The sequence below is a fragment of the Protopterus annectens genome, chromosome 6.part0 (genome assembly GCF_019279795.1).
Source record: "Protopterus annectens isolate FY-2018-M chromosome 6.part0, PAN1.0, whole genome shotgun sequence".
Lineage (NCBI taxonomy): Eukaryota > Metazoa > Chordata > Ceratodontiformes > Protopteridae > Protopterus > Protopterus annectens.
In genome coordinates this window covers 629,033,319-629,051,576 of record NC_056737.1, presented here as the reverse complement: position 1 = coordinate 629,051,576, position 18,258 = coordinate 629,033,319, and the positions used below count along the sequence as shown (strand labels likewise).

General features: G+C 38.5%; 1 protein-coding gene across 1 annotated transcript in view; it reads left to right on the top strand.

The window, feature by feature from the left end:
* NIN (ninein) overlaps window positions 1-18,258 on the top strand; it is a gene marked incomplete in the record, with an annotated part of 1,258,852 nt that overhangs the window by 1,031,555 nt on the left and 209,039 nt on the right. Inside the window, 1 exon segment of the mRNA XM_044074306.1 lies at window positions 9,701-9,802. Within this exon segment, the coding sequence (XP_043930241.1) occupies window positions 9,701-9,802 (102 nt within the window).

The window sequence follows — 18,258 nt, the reverse complement described above, 5'->3', positions numbered from 1 at the left end:
ATTTGCAAGTATAGAAAACTCCTGGAAGAACCTTACTCATGTTGATCAGGATCGAATGCAGGAATGGTTAAGGGAGAGGCAAATTCAAACTAAAAGATGAAAGGTTAATATTGGGGGCCCAAGATAGTGAGCTATATAACCATTGGTTTACAAAGTCCAATGAACCCTCAATCGACAAAGAGACGATGAGAAGTCTTTGCACTTTGTTGCCTTCTGGGAACCAAATTATAGCCATGACCTAATCTGTTAAGCATTCATCCTGGGGGTTCCACATGTGCCCTCTTGGGCAGGGGCAATAGGTGCGGATTGTGGAACTAAGGGTAGGAACATGGCTAGGCTTGGAAGGGCCCTAGGGCTTAGGCCCATTAGCCTAGTAATTTCCTATTATCCTATGAACATGTGGGAGAAACAGGCAAATGTAGGTTTTGTAAAACAGAATTGGAAACAGTTGCACACCTTGTTGCTGTTTGTGATATACTAATGACCGAAGGACTGTATACTGAAAGGCATAATAATGTGGCAAGACTGTTGCGCTGGGGATTGTGCATTCATTATTATGTTCAAGTAGATGAAAAACACTGGAAACATGAGCCACAAAGCATCATAGAAAATGATAGTCTGCATCACATGGGCTCACCCATTACCAACAGTTCAAATGATAGATGAGAGATAGTAGCATTGATTATTGAAATTGCTACACTATACCCATTGACTATAGTGTCTTGCATACAGAGACACACACAGTCATAAAACATCAGGATTTGCAGGCAGAAACAAGAGCAATGTGGAAGAAAGATTCCCAGATAGTTGCAATAGTAGTAAGAGCAACAGGTCTTATAAAAAAGAATCTGCAGTCATATTTAGAAATGTTAACAATACATGTAACTCTGTACGAATTGCAGAAGGAGTCATGACTGGGCACACTGCGGGTGCTGCGAAGAGCAATTCTGGTTGACATCAACGATTGAAACAGTACTAATTTCATGAAGTTAAATCATACTTTGACTTAAGAATGGGGTCCATTCCTGTCATGGCATTAGAAACCCAAAATATTTGGAGAAATTAAAAAAGGAAGAGGAAATAAAGTGTAATTGACCTTTAACTTGTATGGAGCCTTTTGGAGACTGTAAAGCCTCATTCAGGTTGCCTTCATTCAGGAAGTATGTACTGCAGTCACATGGCTATTGACCTCTACTTTGCCAAACACTGCAGCTTGAATGTGGAATGAGATTGCCCTGCAAGTCTGATTTTTCCATTTTCACTCATGAACTCTAAGGAAGTCCTGAGCTTTGTTTAGTTGTTATTGCATGCTTGACCTCCTTACACATTCAGCTTTCACTGTTGTGAAATTGTTCTGGACTCATTCTTCAGGCTTTTTAAGAGGTGAATAAGAAAGTCATGAAAAAGCCATAAAAAATAATCCTCAAGGATTAGTCCACTTTCATATTTTTTATGTTTGTCCATTGTCTGATGACTTTCAGCCCCCCCCCCCCACAAAAAAAAAAATAGATCTTGAGCAGCCCTTTCATTAGGGAGACCATACACTGGAAGGGATGAGAGCTATCATCCAGGCAGGCTTAAAGGTTCTTTGTGCTGTGCTCTCCTTCCTTCAGTTAGCTCTACTTCCTAGTGTGAGGTATGTCATTGGTCCACTGACTGAAATGTCTGTCTTTGGGTCTACTTCCATAGACCGAATTTATACTTAACCAAATTTCAATTTACTGAGCCGAAAACAACGAAATTTCACTAAACCAAAACTTTTTTTTTTATATACAGAGAATAGAGACACTTGCCCAATATGGGGATATTTGCCCTTTTCCACACTGTAGTGCAATCCCAGAGTTAGTATATTTAGTTAGTTTTTATTTAGTTTGTGGGGGCGTGGGAGTGTAGCCCCCCCCCCCATCTGGGTGAGTTTGACATACTGTGGTGTGTTTTTTGGTTCAGTGTTGGCCAAGTGTCTCTATTCCCTGTTGGGGGGGGGGGGGGATAAAAATTTGGTAATGTGCAATTGGGTTTAGTGAAATTTCATTGCCATAATAAATTGAAATTCAATTAAGTGTAAATTTGGTCTACAGAAGTAGACCCCTGGTAATCATATCCTCCTTCCAAAAACAAGGTCATTCATATTTAAGAACAGACATTAATACCGTATTTCCCCAAAAATAAGACCGGGTCTTACCCCCACTGAAATACCATTAGGGCTTATTATCAGGGGATGCCTTATTTATCCCCCCTACAGCAATCTGCATTTATTCATGTATACAAATCAACATTTATTTGGTAAGTTTCTATTATTGGCAACAGTTCTAGGTAACGCGTTAACAGTTGTGTGAGAATTCTACATAAACAGTGCAACAGACATTTCAACTCCAGAATATCTACACCTTGGCTTTCACAGTGCAGTATTTCATGCTTAACAGAAAGTGCAGAAAAATCTAAATACATGTGTATTGGAGGAGGGGAATAAAACAGGTGAATAACTGCCACTTTGTGAGTGGTGATGCTTTCTTTATTCCTTACCCAAACCATAAGAGAAGAATGATGGAAAGTCATAAAAATGAAGAGTGGGAATTAGTGGCCTTACTTTGTAATTACCCGTTGTTATTGAAAAGTTATCTTAATACAATAAAGTAAAAAAACTGACGAGAGCTTGCTGGTAGCCGAAAGCAGAAGCAATCCATTCTGTTGCCCCGATAATGGAAACGTTTTTCAAATAGTCATGTCATCTTCTTCTGGAACTTTGTCATAAGTCTCCAACCCCCGAATTCTGGCCTGAATTTCTTGTGACTCCATTTCCTGTAGAAGCATTGGCCCCAATCTGTCATGCCTAGCAACAAGCTCTCCTTAAATGAGCACTGCTTGTCCATGTAGCCTGCTTGTAGTGCATTGGCAACACAGCTGTCAGTGACTTTACCCCATGAATTCTTTACCCAAGTCACAACCTCTTGCAGGCTAAGCTTCACAAAGTTTCCACGCTGATTTCTCTCCATTCTCTTTTCAGTGTGGTTCTTGAGTTCCATGCGCAAATGGTCCTTGAATGGCTTGTTTATTGCAATATCAAGAGTCTGGAGATAGGCAGTTATTCCTGCGGGAATCATTATTTGATCTATTCTTTTCTGTGCAAGGAAGTTCTTCATGTCTTTAGCGCAGTGAGTGCTGGCTGAATCCCAGACTAGCAGACCTCTTTCACCACCTCGCAAAACAAGCGGCAGCATTACATCGGCCCACTTCCTTATAACTGCTTGTGTGGACCAGGCTTTTTCAGTTTCAAGAATGTAAATGCCTGAAACGCATTCAGTCTTATCTTTCTTGCCCTTACTAATGATTAGAAGTGGGGTTTTCTTTCCATCTAGACGAATTGTCAAAATACAGGTAACACGTGCACTTTTGTAACCAGTGGACGAAATATAAATTGATGAATTACCCCTCTGATCAGTTGTTGTATGAAATCCTTGGCCCATAAACACTGAAATTTCATGCATAGCTATCATGTTGGAGAGTTGGTATTTAGAAAAGTCAATGCCATCAAGAAAGGACTTGAATGCAAGTGCACATTTATTAACTTCAGTATCTTCCATCTTGAACAGTGTTGTCGATCTTCTTGGAGACCGTTCATATCGCTGAAGGAAGCCATCCAGCCAATGCTGTGATGCTTTGAATTCTTCTGGGGATATTTCTAACTGTGGTACCATTGCAAGGTCAAATGCTTAAATATCAGCCCTGCGCACAACCAAAATCATTCACAGATGACGTCTTCCAGCTCAGGAAACAATGGTTGCTGACCTGATCCACACTTGCACTTCTTAGCATTTCCCTCGTCGGCCTCTTGACTGAGGTTATCATGTACTGCTTGCCATTTTCAGATCATTGGGAGATCCAACTTCTTCTCTTTGCAGAAAGCCATCAGATTCTTTCCCCAGGAGTCCTCCACAATTCCTTTCTTGTACTTGATGGAATAGCTCTTTCTTTTTGCACTCATCTTGTCTGCTGGGGTTAATTGAAGGCTTACAATCAGGAGTGGCAACACAAAATGGTGACCGTTAAGAAGACACAACCACACCCATTTGTTATCAAGTGCGCACATTTTACATGTGATGTCTGTACTTTGACCAATCAAAGTACACTTGCCAATGTTTATGGGCCAAGGATATCAACCTTCAAATGTGCATGAGGATTAGGGTTACAGTAACAATAGTGGAGGACTCCCAGGGAAAGAATATTACGACCGTCTGCAAAGAGAAGAAGTTGGGTGTCCGAATGGTCCGAAAATGGCGAGCAGAGTATGACAACCTCAGTCAGCAGGTGTCAGTAATAATATTATTTTATAATTCAACACATCCATCGTGTGTTGTTGACTGTCTTAACTGGGGCTTATTTGTAGGGAGCTTATGTCATGACCACCCTGGAAAATCATGCTAGGCCTTATTCTCTGGTTAGATCTTATTTACGGATAAATACGGTAGTCCCAGAGCTGGAGAACTACTCAGTAACCTCGCCATCACTGGAGCTCCATTATCCTTGGTACAGAGCTCAGTCATTCCTAATGATACCAAACTCCTCACCTGGTGGCTGATGTGTGCTTGTTACTACAGGGACCTGCAGTACTTTTCCAGCTCATGAGTGCTTCCTCATATAGGCAGTGAAGACTGCCATCATCGAATTAGAAAACCATAGCATATATCCATGATCTATATTGCTTGCTGGTATATGCTGAAGTGCTGGCATTGTCCTCTCTTATCAGCTCTTCCAGCTCTTGTGTTGGTAATTTAGTCTGGGTCACAGTGCGGGTTTTATTTATTTCCACGATGACAGTCCACTTACATGCCGTGTCGGTGTATGATATATGTACACATAATGTATTTGTGTATGTGCATATGTGCGTGCATGTACACGCACTTACACACACACACACACACACACACACACACACACACACACCCCAGGGATCCCACTTAAAGGGCTTTTACAGGATGCCAAGGTTGCTTCATTCTTACTAACCTGCTTGGGTTAGCTGAGTGAAATCTTTTTGTTTAGTGTGCCAGTTTGGAATAACTAAGTAAGAGAAGGTTGACTGTCCCATTTGAGGAATGGCTACTTGACACTTTTTAAGGCATGTCAGCTGATGTGCCAAACGTAGTACTGCGGACATTTTGTATGTCTGGAGAGGAATATACAGAGAAAGTCTGCAGCAAGTTTCCTGCCAAATGATTTTTTGAAGTTGCTACAGATTAACATGATTAAGATATTCTTCAAAGTAACATCATGACAAATACCCTGTTTTGATGACTGTCTGTTGAAAGCATTTGCAAAATTAAAAGTCAGTAGCCTTGCTCAGTGACACAAAGCAATGGAGCTCTAACTGCGATAGAGTTGACCAGGGTAATCTTATGACTCCACCACTGGTGGAGACTGGCAACAAGAGAGAGGAGTGAAGGTGCATGGAGGAGTGCAGGTGCTCAGAAAGCACACAGGAAGTGTGATTTCTCTGGTCGACAAAAGAGCAACCACTTTCTATGTGTGAAGTGGTCAGGCTGCTTGTTAACCCATGCAGGAATAGGAGACAACCAGAGCAGTAAGCCCGTTGCACCTTCTTTTCTGTTCCTCACCTGAGTATCTATGGGGTCTTAGGGTATGAAAATTTGCAAAACCCCACTGTAGATGCTGCATTAATGATGACTGCTCTCGACAGACACTTGGCCTTGCTGAAGAAGAAATGACTGGGTCTGTTGGTTGTGAGGGTGCTAATAGTCAGCAAGCAATTAGGCCAAAAGTAATATAGAATGACCTTTAAAACTAGGCAATGGCAGCATAGTTTATCAGAGTAATGGGGAAATGCAAGAAGAGAAATCACAAAATATTGCACAGAAATTCTAGTAAAATTAATATAATATGGAGCTAGGTCCTGCAATCAATTTTCTTTTACTGTGACCTAATCTTGTTGATGCTTCAGCTGTGATTTAGATGGTGTGGTCTGACTGAAAAAAAAGCAACTCATGAGCAAAGTCTGAGGTCTTAATATGGTGTTTACTGTTACATTCCAGATGCACATGGTAATTTTATAGCTGTTAAGGCAATGATTGTGGTATTTTTCAAATGGTCTTGTATAGAGTTCACATGCTTGGAGTTACAGCTCTCGTTTATGAACACAAATTAGTTCATTTGTTTTTAGCACAGGGCACAAAGAATTTCAGAATTTTTAAGGCATCCTTTGTAGCTAATGATACTAAACAGTGTTATTACAGAAAAGGGAATAAGGATTACTTGATTTTGTTTTTTTAATTCTTTTTTTTTCCTTCTAGCTAATGGGATTAACTTTATGAACTTTCCACATTTACATTAGAAAATTGTGTGTGTACAGTACATAATCTAAGCAGATTACTCTTTACTGCTAAGTGACCCTTCTGTGAGAGGCATACATCTGGATGATGTAACACTTTCTGAAATACTTTGGCAAATGAAAAGTGTGAAGTAAGCAAAGTAACTTTAAGGAGTTTGTTTTTCCTTGTGTTGCCCTTAAGTACTCACAAGATTTATTAGTATTGTTTCTTCTTTAAACTGCACTGTTGTAGGTGTGATCTGCACTCTGCTGAATTCATTAAAATGTTACTTAAGTACTGTATCTGTATAATTTAAGCTGAAAAAAGAAAAGCATTGAAGATCAGACAAGCCAATAAGATTTGTTAAATATTCATTAAGCATTTAATTGGAACTTCATCAGAACATTTAAATCACGTTCAGTCATTTGTAAATAAAATGTAAACACCGTCACATGATCGAAAACATCCAGTCACTTACCACCATTCATAAATGTTAATTAACGTTCATAACTTTGCTTGCAGGAAACACCTAGTAGAAATAGTCTCATTAATGCATGGAAAATTGGCTGCATCTAACAGAAGTTGCTAGTGTAAACTCCCTAGTTTCCAAGAATGTCTTCCAGTCACCCCCCCCCAAACAAAGGGTGTACCTTTTCCAGAATAAATAACAATTTTATTAAAACTGAGACAAATCAAAGTATGTTTATATAAAGCATTAGTCATCATGTTTTCCCCACATAAAAAGAAGGGCAAGACAAGCAATAACAAAACTCCACCCCTTGGTTTCACAGTTAAACCTTCTAGCACCACTAGGGGGCAATAATTGTAGGATGGCTTGCTGAAACAATGTTAGTACCTTCACAAATGTAGCAACAGTGTGAAGAACTGCACTTTTTTATACCTCTACCCTCCATATAATTAAAATTACCAGTGCCTTTTTTCAAAACTCTCTTTGATTAATCCCCCTTTTATAAATCAACTTAGTTATTACCAAACTGACAAATCGTTGCTCTAAAGTAATCATTCTTTACCTCCTGAGAGGTTTTAAATATCTCAGTGTCTTATAATACATTTATGCTTAATGCCTCTATCTCTTATAATTTTATCTTTGAGGCTATCTAATAATGTCTCTTGGATATCCCCTATCCAAAAACATAGAACATAAATATCCAGTTCAGCATAATATTAGCATATTCTGAAACAAGAGATAATAGTCTAATCATTTGTCCCCATACAACGTTCCTTTTCTGAAAAGGGGGTGGGATGCATCTGATATAGAATAGTAAATCATATGAGTATATATCCTTACTAAGTATGGTGGAATCATACCAACATTAATTCAAATTCTTAAAGATCTTTACATCCAAAAAATTAATTCACGTAGGATGAAATTTACATTAAAATGTAATCCAAACTCTCCTTCAAAGACTTACTGGTACTCTTCCTAATAATGAAAATATTGAATAAGAAATAAGGTAGAAAATCCAGTTATTTCAACTATTTTTGGAATCCCGACGATCCACAGATCTTTAATTGAGCCACCTGTACAGCCTGTTGTGGCTACTGGTAGATCTGTTATGGAACCTTTGGCTAAGTTTGTGGATAGGAAGTTAAAAAACATATAGAGATAAAAACCACATGTGCTTAGGGATTCTTGGCATTTTTTGAGTGTCCTATCCGAAGTGGAATTTGTTGGAGTCTTTTTTTTTTTTTTTTTTTTTTTTTAAGTGGTGATTGATATTAAAGATTTGTTCTTGGTTATCCCACACTATCAGGATCTTGATTGGGTTCAACAAGCACTTTGAGTGGGTTCTAATTTTGAACAAGATGAGATTACTGTGAAAAAAGATGAGATTATTGTGACTGTTTAGTGTATGGAGCATGTGCTGACCAATATCTGCATATTTTTTGAAGGGGAATACTAAAAGCAGGTTAATGGTGTAACAATATGGGCAGCTGCTGCCCCCATAATTTGCCAATGTAATTTTGTGTTGCTGGGAAACCATATATGCATTTAATTCACCCCAGAAAATTGTTGGAAAGGCATCAATGAGTCTTTGAAAGAGTTTTTGGATTTTATTAAATCCATTAAGATTTTAAATTTTAAAAGTGAATTTCATACTATGTGTATTCATTTTTTGTATGTAAAGATTAAGAATTTGGATTATTGTAGTTATGATTCCACCATCACCACATTAAGGAAGGGTATATGTTCAGATATTTTATTCTATTCCAGTTGCCACCCCGCTTTACAGAAGAGGAACATTGCAAGGGTACAGATGATTAGACTATTGCATTATTTCAGATGTTGCTATATTTTTTTGCTGAACTGGATATTTTACTTTTTTGGATAGGGGGTATCAAAGACATTGTTAGCCTGAAAGATGAAATTATAAGGAATATAGGCATTAATTTTAAACCTGTTATGAGACATCCTTAGATGTTTAACCCCCGCCCTCATGGGTAGATGATAATTATTTTCGAGCAATGATTTGTCAGTTCAGTAATACTGCTGACAGTATTAAACAGATTTTAAAAAGTAGGTACCATGTTTGTTTCTGTGGACTTTGAAGAAGTGGTTGGGTGATAAACCAAAGTTAGTTTACAAAAAGGGGATTAATCTAAAACAGAGTTTTGAAAAAGATGTTAATTCTGTGGAGGGTGGGTATTTGAGAAAATATGGCAGCTGTGCACAGTGTCGCTACACGTGTAAAGGTAATAAAATGGTTTTAGCTAACCATCCTAGAATTGCTGCCCCTGGTGATACTTTGTAGGCTTAACTGTGTAACCAAGGGGGTGGTGTATTACACTTTGTTTATCTTGCCCTTCTTTCTATGTGGGGAAAAACACAAAATGTGCTGAGGACTAGGATTTACCAGCATATTAATACAATTTAAAAAATTATATGACCAATGCCTTAAGTAAACATTCCATGAATTGCCCCAATTTTAATAAATTTGTTTTTAATTATGGAAAAGGAGCAAGGGGATATGAAGACCTTCTTGGAGGCTATGGAGTTACACTGGCAACAAACAGTTGTCCAGGGATTAATGAGAATATTTCTATTAGTTATTTATTACAGACAGAGGCCCAAGTTATGAATGTTAATATTTATAAATGGTTATAACTGATTGAATATTTTTGATAATCAGATGGTATTCAAATTTTATTTAAAGATTATATGTGTTTTTAAGTGTTCTGATTTACAAAAGCGATTGACAAACTTTTAATAAATCTGCCTGGCTTGTCCAGTTTGCAGCACATTTGTTTTTTAGTATATTTTGTTGGCATTGTTTTAACAAAAATGTATTTTCTGATTAAATACAAATAAAATTTATAAAACGCAGTGATACCTAATTTTATTAAATATGTTTGTACAGCTCAGCCAGCTGAATTCTTTTGAGCAAGAACTGGATACCTTTCACATTGAAAAGGAAAAACTAAGGAGCCAGCAGCTGAAACTAGATGGCCAGTTGAAGGAGGTATGCTAAGGCAGAGAAAAAAAATGTTGATTTATGAATAATGGAATATGCCAAAATTGTATTTTATTTGTTTTTGCCTTCATAAAGTTGTATGGAAGTACTACTGTGAATGTGCATTAATTTAAAGAAAGAAAAAGGTGGTGAGTAAATATGTAACAAAATATGGGGAGGAATTGGGTTGATATGTAACAAAGCATGGGGAAGTGTGGTGATAGACCTGTAGTTTATGTGGGGGTGAAATGGATAAAATAAGACATTACTTGCTTTACTTGGAAGAAAACAACAGAAGAGATAGTGAAATTAACTTGTTGAAGGAACCAGGTTGGAAGCAGAACCTTAATGTAATGTATTACCTTCATTTTTACAAAGGAGAAAATAGAGTGAGATTATTGAAAATGACAACTTCTCTGAAGTGTCAGAACTTCATGGAAGACATACTGATAAGTTTGACAACATGTACAGAAAGTCATATAAGAGTATGGTAGGCCTGTACAGAAGCCATCTTGCTAGCAGGACTGACAGTGCAGTACTTTTTTTTTGTACACTGTGATCCAGTTAGAGGATGGTGTAGCATCATCAGATGGTGGGGTTGAATCAGATGCGTTGTGGTGGTGCAACCTTCTTGCCAGCAGTGATGATTGGGGGAGCAATAGATAAATATCCTCAGCTTCCCTTTGGGAGAGGTCAGCTTTGTCAGTGGCCAGCATAGTGTGGTAAAATAATAAAAGGTTCCAAACCTCACTTAAAATGGAGAAAAAGAAAGCCCACTTTCTGTGAAGTAACTCCATTTGGCAAAGTGTATTATGAGGGTTGGAAAAGTCCATTTAAAAAGCCTAGTTGGGGAGCAGTCCCTGGTGATAAGAGAGTATACTGTTGGGGCTTAAGAGGGTTACTGATGTACTGGGTTAAGATGTGTAGGCTTCATCGTAATTAAGGTGTTGGGGGAAAAGAGGGCATTTTGGGAACATTCATTGCTAGGGCTTAACCATGTAATTGGATTATCTGCTCAAAGCACATTTGTATCACACTAATCATCAATAAACTTGTCTCAGGTTTGTTGACCCTTCAGATTATACAGAATTGGTTCTGCAAATTTCTGTGCACGCCATAGGAAAAGCTCCTTTTAGAAGTTGAGTGCCTCTTTCTCTCAGATGTTTGTCTAGGCTGTATATTAAATTTGTGATGCAGCAATATAATGGAGAACGGTACTACAGGCAAAGTCTTTCAAACATTACTTTTGGATCTGAAAGTAGTTGCAGTTCCAGCACACCTCCTTAAGCAAATATTTGAACTATTGCATCCCAGCTCAATGCCAAGAAATGTATAGTTATCCCCTTTGGGAAAAAACATGTACCCGTGAATTACCACATAGGTGGCAGTACACTAAAAACTAAAAGTGTGATAAGAGACTTAGGGGACACAGGTGGACAGTGGTCTCACCTTCGATAACCACACCGCCACAACAGTCAGGAAATCCTTCAATGTGGCACACCTCACCACTAAGGGCTTTTCATCCAGAAAAATGGAGGTCATTGTCCCGCTGTACACGTCCCTTATTAGACCCATTATAGAATACAATATCCCATTTGGTATGTACCTCTCAAGACATCTGCAACAACGGGAAAGGCTGCAGAAATACCTCACTAAAAGAATCACAGGCCTAAAGCAGATGCCCTACGCTGACCATCTGAAAAAACTCCACCTGTACTCTGTCGCATATTGTCTACTCGGAGGTGATCACTGCTTAACATACAAGGCCATGTCAAACCCAGAGCTGTTGGACATGCTACACTTAATGAAATTCTAATCCCTCAGAGATGCACGCTCCAGGGATCTAAACCTTGTCATCACAATGAACAAAACATGCTGGAGGGATAGGTTCCTGACCCAGAGACTCCCCAGACTCTGGAATAGACTGCCCATACATGTCAAGCAGAGCACCTCTTTGGCCCTCTTCAAAACAAACCTTGATGATTGGATGGGAGATAGAATCACCCCGGGGATCACGTCAGCCGCCCTGCTAGACAGGGGACCAGGGAAATAAATACTGTGGGAAGAAATAGCCAGGGAATTGTTATGGATAGGCTTGTATAGGCCCTAGGGACGATAGCCAAGTACCAACCTATGAACCTATAAATCTTTTGGAAGTTGGTTCACAGTACTTTTCAGTCATGGTTTACTTTTGTGTTTTCTGCCTGTTGCTATTTGTACCATAAACTTTGTCCAAGAATCCTACCCAGTGTCCCATGCCCACTCTGAATCTGACAGCTTCAATTCTCTACCAGACTTGCTCCTTAGTACCTGGGGTTGGTCGTTGAAACTAAAGGTGTCCTGAGAATCTTGACTACCACCCTCAGCCCAGGGGGGTTTATTCTTAGGTCTACCCATTAGTTTCATCCCCCTGCTCCAGTTATGGTCTTATGATTTGGCCTGAAAGGCATGCAGCATACCACCCCCACCTCCTTGCAGCTCAGATATGCCCACCACCCTTCCCCCTCTTTGGACTACACCCCTCAGCATGACATTTCCGGTTTCCACCAGGGATCTCTGCAGAGAAAGCCCAGTGTAGCCTCCAATCCTCCGGATGGATATACCCATCTCTCCCCTGACACTCCCATCAGTCACCCAGGCAGCTAATCGGTACCAGGTCAGATGGGGCATAGTCAGGGTTTTATCACTGTGTGCCACTGAAATGACCATACTTGGCCTCCATTGTTAAAGCTTGTTATTATGACATGTAAGTTATGTTTTGCCTATATGTGTGTAACTACTCCTTGAGTGTGAGCTGGTTGACATAATGGTTAAGGTATTTATGGCCCACAAGGGCAGGTAGGCTAGTACTTGCCTATGAACACCAATGAAATGGATTTTCTGGTGACATACATTTGATCGTATGGTGTTCATGATGCATTCTTTAACCACTTGTTTTCTTCATGTTGTAAAACATTCTACCAGCAGTAACATGAATCCTAAATTTGTCCATGAAGAAACGTAGAGTGGTTTATCCTTGTGTGGCACTGTTTTAGTTTCCTGCTTTTCTGGAAATGCGTTAGTAAACTCAATGCAAAAAAGTTACTGCTAAGATTTTATAATGATAGACCTGATGACTCTAGAAAGTTCAAATGCACTTTGGATTCCCAGTCCTAAAAAAATTTAAAAAGTGAGTTTTAAATTAAAGCAATTTTTGAAATGTAACATGTTTTCAGTTTTGGAATTTGCTGCATCACTCTTTGAAGTTCTGTTGCAGAAAGACGGACTTTATAATCTGTTTCACACCACTGTCAACCCCCTTGGCCTCACTTTCTTTTTCAAGCCTCCCTTCTAAGTTATAAGGGAGCTGCTTGGGGAAGTTTGAGTTTGTGTCACTGTTTGCTGGTTGGTTGTCTGAGTCAATATTTGTTTAGCTGCATGTTTGACAACCTGCATTTTAAAATTCTGAGATAAAAGGATGTTGTGTAGAGGAGAGGATACATTTTTAAGGATTTTGGATTTCTCCAAACCTAGGGTAATGTGTCAAATCAAAGCTAGTTTCACCGAACGTAGAATGTTCGAATGCTGTTCAGTGAAAATTAACTTTGCAGACAGTGGAAGTTGCATTTTTCCACTGTTGTGCAACCTCTGAGTTGATATTTATGTTTGGGGAAGGGGGAATCCAGAGAGCTTTCTTATGTTCACCAGTAGTTTCGACAGGAAATTTTTACCATTGCCAAAACTACCTTCTACAAGTTTACATGATTCCAAATGTAGTACCTCCAGTTTCAAATTCGTAAGTAGGGCAGAAAGAACAGTGACAAATGTGAAGATCATAGATTGCGGTAAGTGCACGTTTAATATTGTGAATACAGCTAGGCTTAGTTTTAGCTGTTAAAATTTGCAGTTTTCTATCCCAAGAGGTGCGACAGTAATGTATATTGTTCAGTGTTACCTTTTTCTGTGTTAAGCATATGTTTTTTCTTGGTGTGTTCTTTTTCACACCCAGACTGAGCCTGAATTAATTCCATATGGATCAGTGTTCTACCCCAGTTAACAGATTTAAATAAATACATAAACAGTACATTATTGAAGTAAATGATTTGTGCTGGTACATCTGTTTGAATGGTAACCTTGTTTTCTTGTAATCTTTTTTTCTGACTTAAACTTGTTTCTGTGTATAGTAGGTTACTGCACTGTTTGTCTACTACCTAACACACTTTTTTGTTTGTTCTCTTTCTGCTTATGTCTAACCTGTACCCAGATGCTGGTGGTTGGGACTAGCTGTGAGGGAGAGTGCGCCCAAGGGTGCAGTTCTGTGCCTGAGATAGAATGTGAAGGTAGAATGTTTTTATGATGACTTCACATTGCTGGAAACGTCGTCCATTCCAAAATCAGTCACCTTCATAGTTCTGTATGCATGTGTAAGGTTGTTTGTTAACATGTCTTCAGCAGAGAAAAGAAAACTACACCTGACTTTGTCATTTTCATTGAGGGAGTAGACAAGTGGCTGCATGCCTTTTCTTAAATACAAATCACGTTAAAGTGATTAAACTATGCAGAAATATAACAAGAATCCATGTATCAGTAAAATAAAAGTTAAGATCACTTTCTCTGCACCATTGTAGACCTTTTCCTATTAAAGTGCAGTAATAGTGTAATAAATGCTTTATCAATTTTCTTCATTCACAGTCAGTGTTTAATAAACTAATTTGTCATAGTGGAACAGTAAAATATCAAACATTATACAGAAGTTGCTGTTTAGTCTTCCACTTAAAACCTTTTCTTCATTATGAAAATGGTTGGGAGATGCAATTTAGCCTTTTAGTCTTTTTTTCTTGTATCATTCTAGATGGTCTTCTCACATGGTTGTAGTTAGGCTTACAGCACGTACGCTGTGGTGTACACCTAAGTACTGTTAGGTTTGTACAATGTGGTGTACACATTTTAAAAAAATAAGTTCTGTAAGACATGCTGCTTAAAATGGCATATTTATCACTGTTAATGATTATATATTTTGTTAAATGGCTCTGAGAATACCATGGTATGGCGAAGTAGGTGTTTGTTTTAGCTTGCACTTTCTGTGACTGGTGTGGCCACGTTTGTGTGGGAATGTGGCTATATTTTGGAAGACTGCATTCAAATCCAGAAATTCTAGCTATGCCTCTGCAACTTTATCTCCCTCCCCAAGGTAAGCCATGGAGTCTTTCAAGCTTTCCAGTTTGTTCGTTCTCTGGACTTCAGACTGACAGTCTAGGTTACTTGAGCTTTATTACTGAATATCAAGTAGCCATTTAGCAAACTTCAGGATAGTTCATGTCAATAACAGAGCAGCATTGCTTTCAGTATCAGTTCCTGTGGTGTGCTGAATTGCATTTCTGAATTCAGGATAATGTTGTCCTGTCCCTGCCTGTCCTGCCTTAGACCTTTGCTTACTCCCTCACTGAAAGCCTTTTTCTGATATTTTTATGTCTGTTTGCATTTGTCTTACTCCGTTGCCTTTTTTTTTTACACTTCTGTTTGCATTTGTCGTACTTCATTACGTGTTAGCATTCATTGTGTGTTGTAACTGGTTTCATCATGCCGTCTGCCTCTGTAACAAACATGATAAAAAGGTTTGTCAGTTTAACTTTCTTCTCTAATTTGTGACTTACTAAGTTAAAGAAATATTCTGGTTTGGCACAGAAATAAATGCTTGAGTCATATTGCTGATCTTTGATCATACACAAAGATGGCTATGTCCTGTCTTCAGATCAAATGTGTAGTAGTGCTTTCATTTTTATTAATTATTCTACTTATCCATTTATTAGTTTTTTCATATTTGTTAGAGGTATGTTCAAAAACTTTTATATAACTAGTCTGGCAAGTAACCTGAATTTTGCAGTATGACAGCCTCTTATTGAAACTTCTGTCCAACAGAGAGCAAAGCAAGTTGTCCTTTCGAAGTGGTCAGACCACCTTCAAAGTTTGGATTATGTACCATTTACAAGAAATAATGAGCCTTGTAAGAAAAGTAGTAGCATAGACGTTGATACAGCTGACCTGTCCACTGTATGGCCAGCTGTTGCAAATGTTATTTAACATGTCAACCACCTCACTCCACACACTTAACACAGCAATAAAACCAGCATGCTTTTGTGACATGGGCTGCTGCAGGCATGGTAGAAATGGAAGATTCTAACCCTTGTAAAGGTAGAAAAGGGTATTGGAGTACATGGTGTATATATATATATATATATATATATATATATATATATATATATATATATATATATATGACTGAAATACAGATCTGATTTTTTTGAAAGTGCTGAATATATGGCAATTTGGGAATGAAATAAGCATAAACTGCATAAAGTGATTCATTGATTGTTACTAGGCTGACGAACCAAGGGGGGAGGGGTGTTTTTAAGCCTAGCAAAGTTTTCCAGAAAGAATGATGTCCTATATCCGAATAGGATGTTGAGCGCCAGACCATTGTAAGCTACCTCTGACCATAAGGGACACGAGTGCCAGGCCTGATTTAAATTTCCTGTTCCCCATCCACTGGTCTAGGTTGCGCTTAAACTAGGCAATAAGATGAACTTAGCTTCACGTTGATGGGAAAACTGTTCCATAGGAGAGGCAGTCTCTTAGTCACAGACAAAATTCACATCTCTTGACTTTGCGTTTCTGGTGCTGTTTGAATTAAGAATATGTAGAAGATTCGTAAGTGTGGGATTTGTGAATGCCTTGTAAGACAGGCATAGATGCCCCTCAGCATGTCAGGTTATTTACTTATGTAAGTATTTTGTAATACTAAATCGGGAGGACTAGCTATTTCTGCAGACATCATCTCTGCTAGAATACAGATGAGAAAGAATATATCCTAAAAATTGCACTGAAAATGGAATAGGGCATTGACTGGAAAATCGTGTGTATGTTCAGCAATGGGAAATTAATGCATTTTCATAGGAGCTGAGGTCTCTGTCAGTAAGGTTTAATAAGAAAGCACCATTGTTTGAAAAGGAGGTAAGAACAAGTGAACAAATCTAAAGACCGAAGCTGAGTAGATTAAAGATGAAGTGCAGATGTTTTTCGGATGACTGGTACATGCTTGAGACAACCTTCTGAATGGATTACTGAGACTAGTTCTTGTAATTATAGAAGTTCAAAATGTATTTGTTATTTTTAATTCACAAAATTAAAATCAGTGGGCTTCCTCTTTTCAGCAGTCACTGTTTTAGACTTTATAACAGCAGCTGTGGGAAATGTTTCAGTTTGGCATTTGTCAGCCACATGTCTTCTACAGCATAAAGCCAATTTTTTTTTGGATTTTGTGTAACTCTAGTTTTCAGAAACAATTTGAAAAGTTTCATATAGCCTTTAGCCATATGAAAAACTGAGCTTGGAGTTTAGTTGTTGCAAAATAAATTTATATTTCCATTAATCTTGCCTGTAGTGGTATTAAAGTGGTGCATTTGTTTTTTTTTAATAGTATTGTACCCTACCTGTTTATCATTTCAAAATCCTTGAACATTTCTTTCCAGGTTTATGTAATGTATGACCTACTGGGTGTATATAAATGCATTGTAACCATTTTCCCAAATTTTCAAAATGTTATTATTCTGTTTTGATTGGATTCCTCACCTGGAATGTGGCATTGCCAATACTGCAGTGCATTTGTAATGGGCATGATATTTTAATAAGGAAAACAGATTTTTCCTTATCCACACATGTTGTGCCCAGTGCATTTCATGTGGAAAAACAAATGTTTATTGTAGGAGCTGTTGAACATTAGTGGTAGCTTGTGTACCCTGTTTGTAGAGTGAAGGAATTTAGAAGTATGGAGGACAGAAAGCAGCTACAAACCGGAGCAGAGATGGTTCAGTGAAAATTGTAGTTTATATACGTTTTCTTTTTAACTGCCTGATTTTTGCTAACAATGAAATGAGACAGATTAGAGAAATTTGTTCAACTGGTATCCAATACCTCTGCCCATGTAATTGTAATGGCTACCGTATAGTCAAGTCCACAACATTAATTCACTAAATGTTGATAAAGCACAGTTGTGTGAATCTGAGTAATCAAGCTTTTGTATTAAGCATTCAGCACACTTCCAAACACTTTACTAAAAAGGTACTGAAAAAGTGTTAAAGAACAGCTTTGTTTGAGCCTTTGCTTTACCCAGCTGATAACTGTGGAGGAGTCGGAGCATATCTTGGCAAGAATGCCATCCTGTCACAAGATGCATGCAGGAGCATGTGCTTGTACGCACACACACACACACACACACACACACACACACACAGGCAGTTTAGCTAATCATCAGCTGACTAATGGCATGTCAGTGGAATGTGGGAGAGATCTTGAACATGAACACAAGCACAAGGAGGACATACAGACTCCACACAGAAAGCACCCCAACTAGAGACCAGGCTGGAGAGCAGAGAGCTGGGATGCAGCAACACAATCCACTGTGCCATCCTGCTGTGAACTCCTGTGTC